Consider the following 21,035-nt stretch of genomic DNA (forward strand, 5'->3'; position numbering starts at 1 on the left):
GATAGTGATGAAAAGGGAAGGGATGCTAGTTAGCTGAAATACTAGTCAGCTGATGTGACTGATATACGTGGTTGACTTGGAAAGAATGCACCGTGTTGTATTCAAAGGCTAGTGGGGATGAGACGGTACACATGATGATGAAGAATACTGCAGCACTCTGCCAAAACAATCCAGTTGCTTGTCTGCCCGACAGTAACGGGGACTGTTCTAAGTAGCATTATCCCTTTGCCGAATAAATGTTTGGGGCGTTGGCCACCCGTGCTCTGCATTAAAATAATCATATGGTAACCCTATGGCTTAGAGATACATTAGCTGCTATTTACACAAGTGATTTGTTGATACGATGTGCACTTTCAGGTTTCAGAAAATAGGCCTAATACTCCCTAGAAAAGCACAATTATGTAATTCTGTTCAGTTTCGCCCTTGGCAGTAAGTTGCTTGGGTATTGTACAGTAATAGAGCCTTTCTGATGTAAGGCAAGAGGAGTGGGATTAATAATCAGGGCAAACAGATTTGTAATCTGTGCACTCCGTTAGATTACATATTATTAAGTAGGCCTAATGGAAAGCTCCATAAAGCCTATCACCAAGTGGCAAGTTTACAGAGTAGAAGAAAACCAAAACAAATGTACAAGTACTCATAATGCCTGCCTCAGACCCAATTAAACTGTTCAAAAGTGGGTTAACAACAGATGGACACGGTTTGCATTGTTGTGTTGTTGACTGCCCAGAAGTGATTAAATGGCACCCAAATGCTGGCACTGCCAAATGTACACAGGGCATTGCAATTGTCCCCTTACCCCCATGTACACATGCCATTGCAAATGTCCCCTTACCCCCTAGAAAATTTCTACCGTTTCATCTGTTGAATACCAGTAACCAGACATCATGCCCTGTCCTACCACCCACAGGCCTTCAATGAGCCCGATATCTATGAGACCAGTGACCTGCCTGAGGATGACCAGGCACAGTTTGAATCGGTGAGTTGTGTGTTTTATTACAGAATTTTGCCATTCTATATCAGTCTGCGATAACATGGCTTGCAGTTGTACAATAACGTCAGTCAATATCAAGCTTTTGTCCTACAGGTATGTAGTACATAATATATATATACTAATTTGTTATTAGCTCAATTAATTGTTATGGGATACAGTGATGTGTTATTAATCTCTTTAATTAGTCTGTAGTCTGTCGCCCTGGAAATGTGCCATTAATGGCTTCAGCTCTGGAAGCGTCATGATGACCATTGCTGGAAGTTCATTCATTTTACTTTATTGGTCGGTCATGCAGGTTCCTAGGCCACAAACCAATCTCCTGAATTATAGCCAAAACATAAGAAATCGTGAGCTAAGACCATTCTTGGTCTCCACACATATCTTGGGTTATTACAGTTGAATACCTAATGTAATTGTACTAAAGGTAAATCATAAAAGCATTACAAGTCGTAACACTATTGTAACATGCACTGATGATGATCAGTTGTTTACACGCAAGTCTGGACTATCCCACAATCATTGTCCAGGAAGACTGTGCTGCATTAGTGTTGCAGAGCCCAGCGGTGTAGTGTAATTTGCTAATGAATGAATGAATGAATGAATGAATGAATGAATGTCACAGTGTTGTTGGTGTGCACTCTGAAACCCAGTACCTGAGCCACAGTCGCATGGCCCTGCTGTGATGCTAATCAAATGGCTAACTAGTGTTGTCAGCCTGGGCCTCACTAACTAATAACCTAATAGCGTTCTTCTTCCCCAACCCCTCCCTCCCCTGTCTCATGTCCTCCCTTCTCCTCCTCCTCCTCTTACTCTCTCCTCCTCGGATTCTAGTTTGTGCAAGTAAGAGGTTCTATTTCTCTTTCCAGTTAACTCCAGTTATTTGCATGGGTTTTTTGCAGAAAAAAGATCTTTGGTCTGTTTCTCTCTCTCTCTGTCTTAAAAAATAATATTTCTTCCTCTCCTTGGTTTGGAGTGCTAATGAAGGTGATTTGTACTTCTAGAGTAGAATGTGGTGGTGTGATTGGATGAATTGTTTTCACTTTGGGGAAATTTTGTTTTTTAATGTTTTTTTCCTCTCTATGATGTTATATATCTCTTAAAAATAACTGTCTGTGATTAATGTCTGAAATGAATATTGCACAAGCGGTAGAGTCAGTGGAGGGTGGTCTAGATCAGACGTAGATAAGGCCAGTGCAGCCCCCCCCCCCCCCCCCCCCCCTTCAGTAGTTAGATTATTTTTTGTTCACATCTCATCTAAACCTAGCCCCTTGCCCGCCCCAGAAAATAGTGTGTGTGTGTGTGTGTGAGCGAGAGTTAACAAGAATGTGAGTGTGTTTGTGTGCGTGCTGTAAAAGCAGAGCTGAATGTCCTGCTGACTGCGCAACGCTAATGTGTGTGTGTGTGCGTATGTGTGTCCTCCTCCTTGTAGTGTCTTTACTAACAGCCTCCTGCCCCCTGCACTCACTCACTCACTCACCCACATATGCACACACACCAACACAAGCGCCTCTTCCTCCATATGTTTCCAACACCTGCACTGACGACGCTCCTCTGAAGCCAGCCCAGCCGGGCCCGCTCTCCTCCTTTGATCCCCTCAGACATGAAAGGGATGTGTAGGGAACTGGGGCTGGGCTTTGGGGTGCTGTTGGGGTGCTGTTGGGGTGCTGTTGGGGTGTAGTGGTGCTGGTGTTATTCCTGTCCCACAGCTGTACATGCCCTTTTCCTCCCCTCCCCCCAAACCTTCACCCCATTTCGCCCCAGCGTACCCCCATCTTCATCAGACGGCATGTATATTACGCCCCCATTTGACTCCCCACTATCCCCATAACCACCCCCCCCCCTTTAGAAGTGGAACTTTTCTTTGAATACTTTTTTTGCATTCCCCTTATGGCTGACATTGCTTTTGCAAAGTGTTGCAAAGGAAACGCATAATGCTATGAGGGACAATGCTACAGATTTGCAAAGGGATGCAAAAAATATAAAATGAGGGGGAATAAAAACACCAACCTCAAAACTTGCTCCTGCTACAGTAAACGGAAATAGCCGCACGGCTCCCTGTTTATTGTGGTTCAGCCTGGAGCTTTTTGTCTCTTCTTTTTGATTCTTGATTGAACCCCCAATCACATCCTTTTCTAAGTCTGAGGGGATTTGTTTTGCGCTTTCTTGGGGTGCCTGTGCAAGTGTTGCCCTGCTCAATCAGGAGAAGACATACTCCATGCTCCAATAGCACAATAATATGCAGACAGACAGACACGCATGCATATGCGCACAAGGCCACAACACGGCAGACACGGTAATGCCTTGTGTACACCAAGCACAACCTACGCGACCCAGGTAGCTGAGGTGGTTGAAGAAGTTTCGCCATGAATTTGCTTTATTCGCCCTGGACATGGCATTGACATGTTTAATTTAGCTAATCACATAACGGCTCTGGCTTGACACGTTCCAATTGGTTTTCGCCAATCCGCGTCATAGCTCATTACCATAAGATTAGCTTGACTTTTATCGTTAAAATTCGCTCTGGTCGCTCAGTTCGCTCAGTTCGCTTCGCTCCTGGTGAATTCGCTCTGGTAGCTTGATTCGCCTTCCCTCCATAGAGAAATAATGACTTCCATCGTTCAGGTAGCGTAGCGTAGGTCGCGCTTTGTGTACACAAGGCATAAGGCATCGCTGTATAGGCCAGGCAGCTAAGACAGAGGCTGCACATTATCATTTTAGAGAACAACACACACACACACACACACACACACACACACACACACACACACACACACACACACACACACACACTTGCGCGCATGTCCTTCATGGCAGCCAGGGTGGAAATGACACATTATCAGGGCACATCATCGCGCAGGCCTTGCCCCCCTGATGCTGGAGGCAAGGTGGATGCTTGACGTCCTCTTTCCCCCCCTAATGAACGGTCCCCAGTGTCCGACTGACGGCTGAGACTCGCCCGGCCCGGAGAACAACCGGCCCTTTCTCCTCCTCTCTAGCCAGCGGCTCCTGTTTGTGCACGGCATGTGATAACCACATTAATCTGTGTTTTTTTCTTTCTCTCTCTCTCTCTCTTTCTTTCTCTCTTTCTCTCCCTCTTTGTTTCTTAATTTCCCCCCTTTTCTTTCTTTCTTTCTTTTTTTGCTCGCTCTCTAACTGTCTTTGGGATCCTAAGGAGTTGGTAAGAGTGTACCTGATCTCTCCCTCCCCTACCCCACCTCCCTAACACTTGACCTTCTCTCTTACTGTGATGCTCTATGTGGTTGTCTGCTAATTTGGTGTGTGTGTGTGTGTGTTTCTTGTTTGTCATTGTGTCGATGTTGCTTGCAGCCCAAATCCCCATGCAAGAGGTCCTTAGCTGGCTTAGTTACGGCCGAGAGACAGGACGTAGGCAATATAACACCCCATAGACCTGCTACGTGTCTATGTAACACCCCACCAACCACAGGCCCCTTGCCCCATCCCTCCTCATCTCCTCCTCACCCTCCAACTAAGTGTGTGTGTCAGCCTCAGCTTCCTCTAAAACCTCTGGAGGTCCCGTGCTGTAGGCCTGCTGCTATCGCCCCTTAACAGCCTAAAATGTGCAAGTTTGCACACTAGTAGCTGTACAGACAGTCTGTAGAACAGAATGAGCCCCCTTGAGAATGTCCACTGAGCATCGGCTATTCTCAAGGGTGGTTTAGTGGTTAGTCTGTCCCCTATGTGTGTGTATGTGTGTGTGCGTGTGTGTGTGTGTGGTTGCTGACTGAGTCAAAGTGATGTGCTTTTGCTGTTTGTGTTGTTTTAGTCCATGTTCGTCATGTTGTGTGTTAAACATCAAGACGATGGCGAGACTGTCAGAAAGTGTGTGCGAGAGTGTGTGTATGGTGGCTGCATGATCACGACAAAGAATATGAATGTCAGATCATTTATTGTGAGATTGAGGGTGGAAAAATTACAAAACAAAAAGGTCCAAAAGAGAAAATCAACAACGTATCAAAAACTGAAGCACAATCACTTCAAGCTTCGTTCTTTCCAAGCTTCTTTTTTTTATTTAAAACTCAGTTCTGGATTTGAAGGGCCCACATAATCACAGAGCCTATAGCAGTCAGTCATTAGTCACTGCATCATTTGGGTCATTTCACGTGAAATCAGACACTTTGGGACCCGACCGACACAGATTTCAATCATACTTGCTGTGCCTGTTTAGTAGCAAACAGGCACAGCAAGTATGATCGAAATCCGTGTCGGTCGGGTCCCAAAGTGTCTGATTTCACGTGAAATGACCCATTTGTCAGACAGTAGAGCCCTCTGGGCTGAGCTCACTACTGTACGTATTCTCCAATGAAGGAGGCCCTTCAGGTCCAGAACTGGGTGACATCATCTCCCTTAAGACTGCACACTCACCTGCTGCAGTCAGGAGATATGTGGTTGTGTGCATGTACCTCTTATTAGTGTGTGTGTATGTGTGTGTGGTGCAAACAGTGATGAGGTAAGTGGAATTTGTGTGTATGTGTCTGTTTGTGTATGTGTCTTTTTGTTTGTGTGTGTGTTTTGTTGGTTTGTGCCTGACCATGCCGTGTGTCCGTCTTCCACAGGAGGAGCTGTGCAGTGACAGTGTGGAGCGCATCGTGGTGAACCCCAACGCCTCCTATGACAAGTTCAAGGACAAGCGTGTCAGCACCAAGGGCCTTGGTCAGTCTATTATGGCCTGTACATTAGGGGGCTATACTACAAAGCTGGTGCAGGATAAGTTAAGGTTAAGTTAAGAGGTAAATCATCTAATAGAAGAGCCTGGAGTCCTCATTTTCTAAAGAAAAGCTCTTGATTAGGTGATTTACCTCTTAACTTAACCTTAACTTATCCTGAACCAGCTTTGTAGCGTAGGCCCCATATCTAACATCCTGTCCTCTCCTTTTGCTTGTGGATATGAGGCAAGACGTCATGGATGACAAAATATTTAATCCATATCTCACCAAATTCGTTTGTCGAAAGTCATTCTTTCCAATGGGGAAAAGTCCCCCAAATGTTTTTCTGCCTGGTCTGACAACGGGGAAGCGTTATTGCAGAAGGCCACAAGGAAAGGACGGAAGGTTAGACATTGAGCTGGACCCTACTAGTGGTGTAAATAATAATCGATATGTATCGATGCATAGATCCTATGGCCGATGATAGAATGGCATCGTATCGTGTTGTATCATATCGTATCTTATTGTCGGGCATTCTTGAGTATCGAAAATAATCGAATGGCTGGCCCCTGCAATATGAAATAAATGATAGAAGTCCGCAACACTGTTAATGCTCCCAGTGATTTATAAATGAGTACCACTGATGTGTGCGCATTCTCTACCTTCTTGGCCCCTGCAATATGCCCTAGTTCCATAGCATAATAGTAGTGTGAAAGTAATTGGAAAGAAATCGAATCGAATCATATTGTATCGTGGGGCATTCTTAAGTATCGAAAATAATCGAATCACTGCCTTAAAGGTACACTGTGTGAGATTTTTAGTTGTTTATTTCCAGAATTCATGCTGCCCATTCGCTAATGTTACCTTTTTCATGAATACTTACCACCACCATCAAATTCTAAGTGTTCATTATGACTGGAAAAATTGCATTTTTCATACATGAAAAGGGTGATCTTCTCCATTGTCCGCCATTTTGAATTTCCAGAAATAGCCATTTTTAGCTGCAAAAATGACTGTACTGGGACCATACTAGAAAGGTCATTACTTCATTACTTACTATTAGTTCATTACTTATCGTAAACTTTCATGTAAAGATCAAATTTGGCTATAGACAGTCCACTTTCAATGAGCAGCATAGTTGCAGTACCTTTTTTGACCAGCACAGTGTCCCTTTAAGAAATCGATATCGAATTGTATCGTCATGGAGGCTGTGATTTACACCCCTAGACCCTACATGTCCTTTATGACCTTCATTTCCCCTCTACATTACATGGTCATTACACATGACCTGCTCCATTTTGTCTTCTGTTTGCTTATGACTTCCCGTTCACTCTGCTTTGATATTACATTTTAGATGCTCACGACCTCCCCTAGTTTGTCTTTTTATACTATATGACCATTACTGATGACTCCATCCTTCAGTTTGTTTTATTATTATTACATGGTTCATTAAACTGTCGTAACCAGACTGTTATCCAAAGCACCTTACAAGGGATGCATGTGATAAATTATAAGTCATTAAATTAAGTTTAAAATAAATTGGGTATCCGGGATACTAAACATTTACTTTGACTGCCATGCAAAAGAGCCAAGCTTAATGGTAGGGCATTTACAAGGGAATCACACGTACCACCTGTACACAGTTTTCTGATCTATGTCAAATGTTTCCAAACCACAAATGACTTTGACGTCACTTGACCTCTAAGTACCGTATGCAAAAAGAGAGTGGAATCCAGTGGACTGTGCAAAACAGACATGTTGGGGCAGATGTTGTCAGGGTCGTCTCAAAGTTCCCTAAAAGACTCGATTCATCAGTGTCTCATAAATGGAGAGTGCTACACCTGCTCTCTGTGATCGTTTCTGGCTTGCTTCACCATTGTGGAATCATTGACTGAAATCATTACTGAGACTTAATTGTGTAACAGCATGCAACCTCAAGGTCAAAAAGGTTGTTTTCATTTTAAAATGCCGTGATGCATGCCATAACAGTGTGAGTTTGTAAACACATGGTTATGCTAATTCATATTTAAATTGCTCTGAAATAAAACTGCATTTTTATTTTGCTACAGGTATGTTTTTTTTTTAATTGTCAAATGGAGTTGGATGGTAAATGATGAAAATAAAACCCTAATGTTCCATCTCCAGAAGTCTTTCCTTCTACTGCAAATCACTTAAGATGCATTTCATGTCTCCACCTTCATTGAAACACTAGTCCTCCTCTGACTGTCTTCTCTTCCTTGACTGGCTGACTGACTGATATTCTCTCCTGGTTGCAGACTTTTCTGATCGCATCAGTAAAAACAGGAGAGTTGGCTATGAGTCTGGAGAGTATGAGATTGTGAGTATTCTGCTTTACATTACATTACACTTCACTGACTCTTTTTATTATCCAAAGCCTCTTGCCGTTGCATTACAGGGTATTTGTTGGAGCCCTTGGAAATTGTGTGGGGCTAAGTGCCTTGCTCGAGGGCACTTCAGGCATTGATGGTGCGGGTTTCAAATCATCAACCTTTTGGTTACAAGGCTGACTCCCTGACCACTACAGGTAGACCACCGCTGCCGACTCCAATGTACCACAGAGTTCCTACGGTCACGAAAAACCTGGAAAAGTTCAGGTTTCAGGCTCACTCCAATCTACCGGTACTCTACAGTATGCACCACTTCATTTGGCCTAGTCTGCCTATTCTACTCAAATCTACTCTGGTATACACTTACACACTGCTTCACAGTCTCCCAGCAGGCTACACAGCGCTGTCCCATTTAAACAGGCCCCCTGCTATAACACAACTCCCCTCATTTATCAGCATAGTGGGAAACCTGGGGCGCTATCTGCAGTTATTGCACGTACCGTGTGTGTTTGTGTGTGTGTACCCCATGGGTGCACTTGATAAAGTGTAGCTTTCTCGGCAAACGTTTGGTGTTTAGGTGGATAGTTTTCTGTGAGTGTTGCCCATGCGGAGCCCAAGAGAAAAATGAGCAGGCACAAAATTACATATTTCAAGGTTATACAAGTAATTTGTTGGCAGTTGGTTTGAAGGCTTGCCCTTTTCATCTCCCGAGTAAACAAACAATCTTGAGTAGATAAATTTTGAGTGAGCACATTTCTTACTTAATAAATGTAAAATGTAGTAGTTGAACAAACATAAAACGTTGTTGAAAATCATACTCATCAATTTTGTATATATTCACTCCCTGTACTGTAGTTGTGATGGACTCCTCATTGGGCACAAGGGCGAAGCCTGGTCTCCTCAGTCTAATGAAATGTGTCCTTTTTCCTTACTATATCCTATGTCCTGATTCATACGCGCCTCTCTCCACCGCAATAAAATGTGATTTCTCATTGCTTTGCTCTTGTCCTTGTGTCTCCTCACCTCATTTGCACTTTGGCTCTCCAATTTAATGGAAACTGTTATTCTCTCTCTCTCTCTCTCTCTCTCTCTCTCTCTCTCTCTCTCTCTCTCTCTCTCTCTCTCTCTCTCTCTCTCTCTCTCTCTCTCTCTCTCTCCCTTCCTATTTTACTCACTCTCTATCACTCTATTTTTTGCTTTCCCTTTCCCACCTTTTGCCCTCCTCCCCTCTTTCTCTCTCCCTCCTGCCTCTCTGTCTCCTGCCTCTCTCTCTCTCTCTCTCTCTCTCTCTCTCTCTCTCTTCCTATTTTATTCACTCTCTCTTCCTATTTTATTCACTCTCTCATCACTCTATTTTTCACTTTCCCTTTCCTACTTTCCCTTTTTGCCCCGCCCCGTCTCTCTCCCCGCATCTCTCTCCCCCCGTATCTCTCTCCCCGTATCTTTTCTCTCTCTCTCTCTCTCTCTCTCCTCTCTCTCTCTCTCTCTCTCTCTCTCTCTCTCTCTCTCTCTCTCTCTCTCTCTCTCTCTCCCCCCCTCTCCCCTATCTCTTGGAGGGCTGTGGGGTGAAGGAGACTCCTCAGCAGAAGTACCAGCGGCTGCTCAGTGAGATCCAGGAGCTGACTCAGGAGGTGGAGACCATCCAGGTCAGCAGCTGTCCCCCGGGGCCGGCCGGACGGCCACCATCCACTCCACTCACACACACACACACGCACTTGCCTGTGGCACGCTAGTCTGCCCTGCGTAGAGAAATCAACTGACTTCTGATCAGTAATACGTTAGATAATGTAAAAATGGAGTGATTACTACTTTTTGTGAGTGCACGCACCAAGCAATACACGGGTGTTAAGTGCAGGCACAGACGCCGACCTTTGTTGGTCTTTTGTCATTCAGTAATACGTTAGGAAAGAGGCTGTCCACCTTCCCACCTTCCCACCCTGTCACCCACACGACATGTCTTGTCTGTCCTGGGTAGAGAACACAGCCGATCTCAGTAATACCTTAGGGAAGAGGCTGTCCACCCTCTCACACACACACACACACACATCTACAAACCCACACACACTTGCCTGTGGCACCCTAGTCTGTTTAGGGTAGAGAATCATCTGACCTCTGATCAGTAATGAGTTCGGAAAGAGGCTGCCAACCAACCTCCCACCCCCATATCTGCACTTGTCAGGCATAATCGTCTTTTCTGGGTGTAGAGAGAACATTTACTGTACCGTGGTAGTCTCATAATGTGCACCTTTCTAATAGTAGAATGCTGTGATAGCCGTTGAAAAGACTTTACTGCCATAGTACCACCACTACACTGCTACGACGCAGAGATTTTAGTAATACGTTACGACTTGGTCATTGCCATTCTGGTGACGCTACATTTGTAACGGTGGCCATATCTTCACAGATTAATGAGAGTCTGTGTGACTGACCTCAGATCAGATGAGTAATACCTTAGACAACTACTCTCTCACCCCTTCCATAGACACGTTTGTCTGTGGCATGCTAGTCTGTTCTGGAAACAGTAGAGAAAACCTCTACAGTGCTGTGTTCATCTGTGTCTCTACAGTTGACCTCAGACCAGAGCATCAGTGCGAACCACTAGTGGTGTGGATTGGCACTGCCCTCACGATCCGATTCGATCACGATTCGGGAGGTAGCGATCATTGGATTGGATCGCCGAATCGATCATTGTTGACACCACTACGAACCACTACCACACCCCTCCCACAGAAACACTCGTCTTTGGCACACTAATCTGTTCTGGGTACAGAAAACCTCTTCAGGGCTGTGTGTGTCCTTGTCTCTGCAGCTGGCCTCTGATCAGTAATACTTTAGAGCAGGGGTTCCCTGGGGTTCACCATGGCAAGGCCCCCCACATATCATGTGTCTGGTTTGTTCGCCTTCAGAGTCTCTGTCTGAGAGCTCATTCTGATGACTGGTAGAGGGATATTGACAATATACCGGCAGATTACACCCCAAGGCCCCAATTTCTCTCTTGTTCCCAATTTCTCTTGCCACTCCCATTTGTCTCTGATACGCCAAGATGTTCTGAGTAGAGAAAACCCAGTTCAGAAGTGAAACCCCTTCCGCAGTTTCCTACCAACTCAACTGGTCTACCTGCCTTGCTTAATCAAAAAAAAGCTGATTCACAGATGGAAGCATCACATTTTTGGCAGGGTTTTAGCGTTCTGAACCTGGGGATTGACCCCTTTGTCTACAGTGCCGTGTTCATCAATGTCTTTACAACTGCCTTACTGACATCTGATGACCTTAGGAAAGAGGCATGCCAAAAATTGAGCAAGAATGTGTAAAGCATAGCAAAAAAAATCCACCTTTTTTGGGTAATGTTAATCCTGAGAAATACCTGCTTTGAATTCTGAGTAGTGTGGAAAAGGGCTTTTAATAGATTTCAGCAGACGCCTGCACATTTGGTGCCATCTCCATTGCCTTCCCAGCAGGAGGCCCGTGCCCATAGGCTGAGTTTAAAACCCTGCGCTGGGCTGGGCTGGGCTGGGCTGGGATGTTCTCGTCCAAATTGCACCACTCAGCATTACTTCGCAGGTTTTAGCAACAGTGCTTAGGTGTGTGTGTTTCTGTCTGTCTGTAAAGGTGTGTGTGTTTCTGTCTGTCTGTGAAGGTGTGTGCGTGCGTGCGTGCGTGTGTGTGCGTGTGCGTTTCTGTATGTATGTATTTATGTGTGGGTGTGTGTTTCTGTTGGAATGTACTGTACATGTGCGCCCATGATGCCACACATAGTGTGTGTGTGTGTGTGTGTGTGCATTCATATGTGTGCGCACGTGTGTTAATGTGTGTATCTGTGTGTGCTGATGAGCACCTGTATCTGTGTATATCGGTGTCTCTGTGTGTTCATGTGTGTATTGGTGTGTGTGTCCACTTGTGTTTTGGTGTGTGTGCTCACGTGTGTATTGGTGTGTGTGTTCACGTGTGTTTTGGTGTGTGTGTTCACGTGTGTATTGGTGTGTGTGTCCACGTGTGTATTGGTGTGTGTGTGTTCACGTGTGTGTTGGTGTGTGTGTTCACGTGTGTATTGGTGTGTGTTCACGTGTGTATTGGTGTGTGTGTGTTCACATGTGTATTGGTGTGTGTGTGTTCACGTGTGTATTGGTGTGTGTTCACGTGTGTATTGGTGTGTGTGTGTTCACGTGTGTATTGGTGTGTGTTCACGTGTGTATTGGTGTGTGTGTGTCCACATGTGTTTTGGTGTGTGTGTGTTCACGTGTGTATTGGTGTGTGCCCTCCCCAGACCACCACGCGGGAGAGCAGTGCTGAGGAGCGGCTGACCCCGGTGGCTCTGGCCCAGCAGGCCGCCCAGCTCAAGCAGCAGCTGGTGTCCGCCCACCTGGACTCCCTGCTCGGACCCCAGGCACACATCAACCTGGCCGACCCTGACGGGGCCCTCGCCAAGTGAGCATTAGTTTAGTTTATTGGTTTATTGGTTTATTTGACAGGGGCCATGTACAGGACAACTCCAGTACCAGAGTTTGCTACAAAGATAATTTGCATCTGTGGTACCTGGGCAGGAAACTATCAAACAAAACACACACATTAAAACACATGGACAATGCATGGCCTTACAAATAATTACACACTAAGAGCAGTCACATCTCACTAACATACTACAATAAAAAAATAATCAATATGTTCAGTCACATCATCACATCATCACTTCAATGATGCACATACAAAGTCACATATGACATATAATTCATATGACACCTAACAATATATAGCAGCACTTAGCCCCTGAGCACACACATTAGGAGCTTACCCATAGGGTTCCGCGGAACTGTTCTAACACAACTAGGCGTCATAAATATTCATGAAAGTTGACGAGGAGGTCGATGGTGCTGTCTGGCACACATTTCGATACAATGGGAACTAGATCTGGGCCAGGTACGATCAGCTGCTGCAAGTAGCCGCGACAATGCCGTGCTTTCACGGCATGGTGAATAGCAGAAGCGAAAGAGTCCTAATCTAAACTATAACGGTTATACTCATTACTCACTTGGCAAGTCGTCTTGTGAATTCAATTGTATATTGAAGTTGGACTGTAGATTTTAGCCATAGTATAGCCTTCCCTCTGCCTGACTAATGTGCATTCGCAAACCAGGAAGCAATTAAATGACGACGAGTCCCGTCGTCGAAAAAGTAGGCTACTTTCTTGGGATGTTCATCATAATTTCTCAGCGTGCTTCATCTAAGGCCCCGTGAAATCTAATGAAAGTAACGCTCCTCTTGCCTGCATGTCCAGGTGCATGCCATGGTGAATAACACAGGCAAGTCCTCATCAAAACCAGTTAGTCATTACTCTATAGTAGTGGTGTGGATCGGCACTGCCCTCACGATCCGATTCGATCACGATTCTGGAGGTAGCGATTCGATTCGATTCGATTCTATGTGATCCGATCCGACTCAATTCTACAATGCATTGCAATGCATTACATTTCTACTGAAAGCAAAGCAAATGTTTAATCAGTCATGATGAGGCAATACAAGTTGTCAGATACTGAGCAACAATTTATTGGCTGTTTTCTGTATCAATCTGTCTCAGTCTGTATCAGTCTTGCAATGTTTTGAAGTGCTTTTATTTAATTTAACATTCATTTGCTCCCGACATATCCATGGAAGTAATTGAAACTTAAAAAAATTGCCGGATCGATTCTTGAACTTGCCGGATCAATTCTGGATCGTCCATGCCCCGTATCGATTTGGATCGCCGAATCGATCATTGTTGACACCCCTACTCTATACTCTTTTGAATTGTAGGCCATTGGATATTGAGATTTGGACTGTAGAGCGTAGATTTTAGCCGTGGTATTTGCCGACAGAAAAGCCATGTTGATTTTTTAAAAGTGCGTGGGTGGGATAGATGTTTGCACATGCTGGTAAATCCTAACACAGGGCAACATCTAGCCTAGTGGAACTAGGCTCCGCACGCCTAGAACCACGTCTGTGGCGATTCTATAATCACCCCTGTTTCGCCCCTGTTTGAGCTGATGATGGGTGCTTATGGGTGGAGTAAATGCAAAAAAAAAACGAAACCACGCCCCAGCAGTGCGGAGCTCCGTTCTAACAGGGCTAGTCGAAAAGGGGCTATTGTTCCACTACTGGAACATTCTACGTAATAGTCACTGAAACTACAACCAGAAATTTATAACAGGAACTGTTAAGGGGGTATTGGGTGGATGAGAATGGTCTGTGGGGCTGTTGCCAAGTGAGCATTAAGGGTAGTTGGAATGGCCTGTGGGTTTGCTAGGATAGAGGTGGGGCTGGGGTTTTGTGGGGTTGGGACTCAGGTAGTGGGGTCATATCAACCTGGCTAATCCAGACAGTGAGTGGTGGTATGTAGGGCTGCACAATTAATCGAAATGGGTTGAAAATCAAGATTTTGGATGCAGCAATTAAAAATCGTGTTCGTGACGATGTTATCGTGAATGCACAGGGGGCAATATATAGTGACCTGCTGTGGGGCGTCCTTGAAACCAGAACATGTTGACGAGCTGGTATTCAGGCCGAAAATCTGTAGGTTCACCTCAGCTTTATGCTATTGCCTTAACATAATTATTACTATTTAGTTTTATTTTGTTCTTCCTTTTGTTCATACCTTTTATATACATTCTTGTTTATATTTCATTTTGTGATTTGAAATAACCTTCTGCACAAAATGCAGTTGTTGATTGTTGTTTAGTAATCGTGATTGTGATCAGAGTGGAGGAACAGGAGTGAAACTGTGGATGAGATTTTGTAGGAGGAAAAAGAGTAGAATAGAACAGGAGAGGAAGGAGGAAGGGAAACTGAGGGGGGGGAAGAGAGAGAGAGAGAGAGAGAGAGAGAGAGAGAGAGAGAGAGAGAGAGAGAGAGAGAGAGAGAGAGAGAGAGAGAGAGAGAGAGAGAGGAGAGAGAGAGAGAGAGAGAGAGAGACAGAGAGAGAGAGAGAGAGAGGGGCGAGAGAGAGAGATGGCTAAGAGAGAGAGATGGGTGAGAGAGAGAGATGGGTGAGAGAGAGAGAGGGTGGGGGGAGAGAGACGGGAGAGAGAGAGAGATGGGTGAGAGAGAGATGGAGAGAGAGAGAGAAAGAGAGACGGGAGCGAGAGAGAGAGAGAGACGGGAGCGAGAGAGAGAGAGAGACGAGAGAGAGAGAGAGAGAGAGAGACGAGAGAGAGAGAGAGAGAGAGAGAGAGAGAGAGAGAGAGAGAGAGAGAGACGAGAGAGAGAGAGACGAGAGAGAGAGAGAGAGAGAGAGAGAGAGAGAGAGCGCTAGAGAAAGACGGGAGCGAGAGAGACGGGAGCGAGAGAGGGCTAGAGAAAGACGGGAGCGAGAGCGAAGGAGAGAGTGCAAAGTCATGTGACCTGTGTAGTTGGGTAACTTGATCTATTAGGTAGCGATCGGGCAGGGCAGAGTGGATGACCACGCAGGGTGGTGATTAAGAACTCCACTGTGAAAGACTAGAGGGATGAAATCAGGAAAATGGATTGGATGGATGGAGAACTGGAGAGGAGGAACCAGAGAGTAGAGAGGCATGAGCGATACGGTAACAAGCAAAGATAAGAGAGAGATGGGAACTTCAAACTGTAGATGAAATGAAGGAAAAAAGACAAGTGAGCAGAGAGGAATGAGTGAGAATGAATGAAAAAAAAAACGGGGGGGAAAAATCACATAGTATAGTGTAACCACTGAAGGAAAGATGGAAAGAAGAGAAAAAAAGGAGCAATCAGAGCGCCAAGTTAATGGAAGAGTAGTTGAAGGGCCAGGCGGTGGTGAGGACGTCGTCGGACGTTGACAGGATAAAAGTGTCATGGTGGTGGTGATGAATGGCTAGGTTAAGTGTGTTGAGGTGCAGTGAGTGCGGTCAAGTGCAGCCCGTCCTGCCCAGCACAGCGCCCACGCTTACGACTACTGTCAATGGGCGCGTTTGTCACACTACACTACAGAGTGCTGCTGGAGGTTTATACCCTCTCAGAGACGATGGATAAGGTAGATAAAGTTTATAAGGAGTGTCTTCCGGAATCCATATGGTGTAAAGCTCTGAGCTTGCTATCTTATGGCAGCCATGCCCCGTAGTGGTGTGGATCGGCACTGCCCTCACGATCCGATTCGATCACGATTCGGGAGGAGATTCGATTCGATTCGATTCTATGCGATTCGATCCGATCCGATCCAATTAAATTGTACAATGCATTGCAATGCATTACATTTCTACTGAAAGCAAAGCAAATGTTTAATCAGTCATGATGAGGCAATACAAGTAGTCAGATACTTAGCAACAATTTATTGGCTGTTTTCTGTATCAGTCTGTATCAGTGTTTTGAAGTGCTTTTATTTAATTTAACATTCATTTGCTCCCGAAATATACATGGAAGTAATTGAAACTTAAAAAAATTGCCGGATCGATTCTGGAACTTGCCAGATCGATTCTGGATCGTCCATGCCCCGCATTGGATTGGATCGCTGGATCGATCATTGTTGATACCACTAATGCCCCCTTAAGAGAGTAGGAGACTAGGGGTTCTTTCTAAAACCCTAACTCCTGCCTTGCCTGCTCGTGGCCACTGATGACAGAGACGTATTTCAATATCTCGCAAAAGCGCAATTCTAATGTCCTTTTCTCATTTTGCAATCCGGATGGTGAATGAAGAATAGTCCCCCAAAAGTTGGCTAGGCTGACGGCGGGGAAACTTTATTGTTTTCTCCACGGAGGTAGGGTGTCGGCGAAATGCAAAGTCACAACAAGCAAGGGCAGAGGACGGGAGTCCGCATATAGGAAAGAGCCTTAGGAGACTAGGAGAATGAGTGACGTTAAATGGAAAGTCACAGTTAGCAACTTAGTAGGTTATCAAAGGGAAATTGCATTGTTACCAAGTAAGTTGCTAACCTAGCTAGCAAAGACACTTTCCAGAAACGCACTCCAGACTTGCATAGTTTGCATGTGGTATGATTTATCTTGGATACCATTTTTGCCTTCTCATCCTCATCGATAACTTGTGGTGATTCCTCTCATCTCTTCCTCTTGCTCTCTCTCTCTCTCTCTCTCATAGTCTCTCTCTCTCTTGCACCCCTCTTTCACTGAGTCCCTCATTTAATTTTCTCTTAACTCTTTTACATTCCTTTATCTCCATCTTTCCCTCTCTCTCTCCTTCCCCCTTCCTCTCATTCACTCATTTCTCTCTCTCTCTCTCTCTCTCTCTATCTCCCTCTCTCTCTCTCGTTCTCTCTCTCTCTCTCTCCCCTTCTCCTCTTTGATCTCTCTATTCTCTTTGTGCTTACTCATGGCCTACTTCTGTCTCCGTGCTGACTTATCAATCTCCACACTCTCTGTCTCTCTGGCTCTGTCTGATTGCTGTCTGTCTCTTTCTTTTCCCGTTTCCTCCAATTTTCTCTCTCTCCGCTTCCTCTCTCCTCCTGTACTGTCTATTCCTCTCCGTCTTCATGATGGCATGCCTCTTTCTTGCTGCTCATTCTCTCCTCAGTCTCTTCTTGTGTTTATATTCACTCATCTCCAACTTGTCGTTAAGAAGCAGTGAACATGTTAATAAGAGAGTTAATAAATATCTCTCTCTCTCTCTGTTTTTCCCTCCCTCTCTCCCTCCCTCCCTCACCCATCAATTTTAATTCCCTGTCTTTCTCTGTCTTTCTCTGTCTTTCTCTCTGTCTTTCTCTCTGTCTTTCTCTCTGTCTTTCTCTGTCTGTCTGTCTGTCTGTCTGTCTGTCTGTCTGTCTGTCTGTCTGTCTGTCTGTCTCTCTCTCTCTCTCTCTCTCTCTCTCTCTCTCTGTGTCTCCAGGCGGTTGTTGACTCAGCTGGAGGCGGCGCGGGCCAGTCGTGGGCCGTCGTCGGGCGAGGGCAAGGGGGCGGGGGCGGGGGCCAAGGGTCCAGATGGGGTGGTGCTGTACGAGCTGCACAGCCGGCCGGAGCAGGAGAAGTTCTGTGAGGCCGCCAAGGTCAGTGACCCGGAAAACACACACACACACACACACACACACACACACACACACACACACACACACACACACACACACACACACACACACACACACACACACACACACACACACACACACACACACACACACACACACACACACGATTACTTTTATTTGGATCCAAGAGACAAGCAACAGGGTACAAGATCCAAATATTTTGGATAAGGTTGGATAAAGTATTTGACATGTTGATAGATCTTAAAGGGACACTGTGCAGGAAATGGTCAAAAAAGGTACTGCAACTATGCTGCTTATTGAAATTGGGCTGCCTATTGCTAAATTTGATCTTTACATGAAAGTTTACTAAGTATTAAACAAATATTTTCTAGTATGGTCCAAGTACAGTCATTTTTGCAGCTAAAAATGGCTATTTTTGGAAATTCAAAATGGCGGACCATGGAGAAGATCCCCCTTTTCATGTATGAAAAGTGCAATTTTTCCAGTCATAATGAATACTTAGAATTTGATGCTGGTGATAAGTATTCATGAAAAAGGTAACCCTAGTGAATGAGCAGCATGAATTCTGCAAATGAACAACTAAAAATCTCACACAGTGTCCCTTTAAGGGCTACACACACACACACACACACACACACACACACACACACACACACACACACACACACACACACACACACACACACACACACACACCTACCTTCCCTCTCTCAGCGGCAAAATACCCACAACATACCCTCAAAGGCCAAGTCTAAATTACGGCCAAACCCACACACACTCCAAATTCTCCTCACTTCCGACACACAAAGCGGTTATAAAAACTGGGTCATCAATGGAGCAACATTAGACACATACACTACACTCACACTTAAATCATCACTGCCATCACACTCAAAATCCCATCTTAGAATCTAACAACAACATACATTCAGATACCGGTAGAGAGTCTTTATTGTTTAATAGGGGCAAACACACACTTTATACCTGAGACAAACATGCATGGCATCATTAAAGCAATTTTCCACATACATGCAAACAAACTCAATGTTGGTGTTGCTGTGTGGGGCTGTTGCACTCTTGAAAGTCAGCGGGACTTGTTTTGTGGCGTCATGTTGTGTCTCTGCTCGCCTTCCCTCTGCAGATGGCGGAACTGGAGAAGAGGCTGGCGGAGCTGGAGACAGCAGTGGGCTCCGGCTCTGACAAACAGGTACACTTATATATTGCCTCTATATCCTGTAGAAGCAGGCTTTTATATTGTGTTTTTTTACAGAGGCAGTTAATAATAATAATAATAATAATAATAATAGATCGGTTTTATACAGCGCTTTTCTTGGTACTCAAAGCCACTTTACAGAAAAAAAACATACATAATTGTGCACAAACACTCACACACACACACACACACACACACACACACACACACACACACACACACACACACACACACACACACACACACACACACACACACAAGTTCAATATGATTAAAACAGAATTTTAAACAGAAAATGATAGATAAAAGTACTAGATATAAGCATAAGAGAGGTGTAAAGATCATACGCAAGGGTGAATATAAATGTAAGTTAAGTCACACATTTGATAAAAAAGTGTTGAAATGCCTGAAATCTAAAGTGCTTGCCGTGACAAATCTCTGGTCCTCTCTGGCATCTTCTGAGATTATATCCTCCCTCTCTCATCCTCCTTCTTCCAGGGTCCTCTCAGTGCAGTAGGAGGAGGCAGTCTGATGGTGAGTGGGCTTTGCTACATGCACACTGTACATCTCTGCAAGAATATATCAGCTCTCTGTGGGTGTGGTTTGTGTTCTCATCTTTTGTGTGTGTGTGTGTGTCTCTCTCTTTCCATCTCTCTATCTTGCTGTCTCTCTCTCCATCTCTCTTTCTCTTTCTCTTTCTCTTTCCCTCTCTCTATTTCTCTTTCTCTCTCTCTCTCTCTCTCTCTCTCTCTCTCTCTCTCTCTCTCTCTCTCTCTCTCTCTCTCTCTCTCTCTCTCTCTGCTCTCAGGATACTCTGGAGCTGCTGCAGGCCCGTGTCAATGCTCTGGATGCGGCCACTCTGGATCAGGTGGAGGCCAGACTCCAGGTAAAGAATCAGTATCCTTCACTGTTACAGTGGAAGTCTGCAACTTGTTTTAGTCACATTACCTTCAACTGTCACAGGATTCCAGAAGTAGTATGTGAAATACGCCATTAAGGAAAACAGTAAAGACGAGTTCTCTAGGTCAGTGTTTCCCAACCTTTTTTGTCTCGCGTACCCCCTAATTCATGTTCTATATCGGTTTCTCTGTCCCAATGTGACTGCTCTATACATTCCTTATGATAGTAACATTTTTCCAAGTACCCCTGCAGTGTGCTCGCGTACCCCTAGTGGTACACGTACCCCTGGTTGGGAAACACTGCTCTAGGTCACGCCAAATCCTGTTATCTTGTTTACAAATCTCAACGCTCCCTTGGTTAGCTTAACCAATTAAGTTTGGAGGTGTGGGTAGCTGCCCAATCACACGACTTCACCTGCACTTTAGAGGAAGGGACAGGAAGTTGAATGCTTCTTTTGTTTAGTTTTTTGGCTGAAATTGGGAATTGAGTGCATTTAGCGTTTTTCAACTTGCTTTTAAATTGATAAATCATTGCAATTTCCAATATCAACCCTTTATGTGTCAACAGGAAAACTTACAGACTGTAATGTAGCGTAACGTAACGTAGTGTCACATGACACCATAACAACGCCATCAATATACATCACATCAGATTCAGACCAATATGACCGGCATGCAATGTATTAGATTGGCCTATGCAATATGACTGCTGTACCTACTCCTTCAGTACACCCTTTATTACCATGTCTTGATACTATACATGTTACAGTAGGGCTTCTTGAGCATTGCTGTATTCCACTGACTTATCCACCACTATCAATTTCAATTTCAGCATTTCTTCCCCTGAAATGCCCCCAAAACTTACCATAAAGAAAAAAAACCCCTCCTACCGCCGCCATTAGAACAAGAACCAAGATGTGTTTTTTTTCTCCCTCTACCCTACTTAAAGATGGCTCCTA

At 44.8% G+C, this 21,035-nt stretch overlaps 1 protein-coding gene across 1 annotated transcript in view; it reads left to right on the plus strand.

Annotated features, from left to right (window-relative positions):
- The window catches only part of dctn2 (dynactin 2 (p50)), a 31,287-nt gene that overhangs the window by 625 nt on the left and 9,627 nt on the right, over positions 1 to 21,035 (plus strand). Inside the window, exons 2-10 of the mRNA XM_063214882.1 lie at positions 911 to 979; positions 5,569 to 5,665; positions 7,935 to 8,002; positions 9,560 to 9,652; positions 12,271 to 12,431; positions 17,808 to 17,964; positions 19,106 to 19,171; positions 19,676 to 19,711; positions 19,986 to 20,063. Of these exons, the coding sequence (XP_063070952.1) occupies positions 911 to 979; positions 5,569 to 5,665; positions 7,935 to 8,002; positions 9,560 to 9,652; positions 12,271 to 12,431; positions 17,808 to 17,964; positions 19,106 to 19,171; positions 19,676 to 19,711; positions 19,986 to 20,063 (825 nt within the window). The remainder of the gene's footprint in view (positions 1 to 910; positions 980 to 5,568; positions 5,666 to 7,934; positions 8,003 to 9,559; positions 9,653 to 12,270; positions 12,432 to 17,807; positions 17,965 to 19,105; positions 19,172 to 19,675; positions 19,712 to 19,985; positions 20,064 to 21,035) is intronic.

This window comes from Engraulis encrasicolus, chromosome 14, assembly GCF_034702125.1.
Source record: "Engraulis encrasicolus isolate BLACKSEA-1 chromosome 14, IST_EnEncr_1.0, whole genome shotgun sequence".
Taxonomy (NCBI): domain Eukaryota; kingdom Metazoa; phylum Chordata; class Actinopteri; order Clupeiformes; family Engraulidae; genus Engraulis; species Engraulis encrasicolus.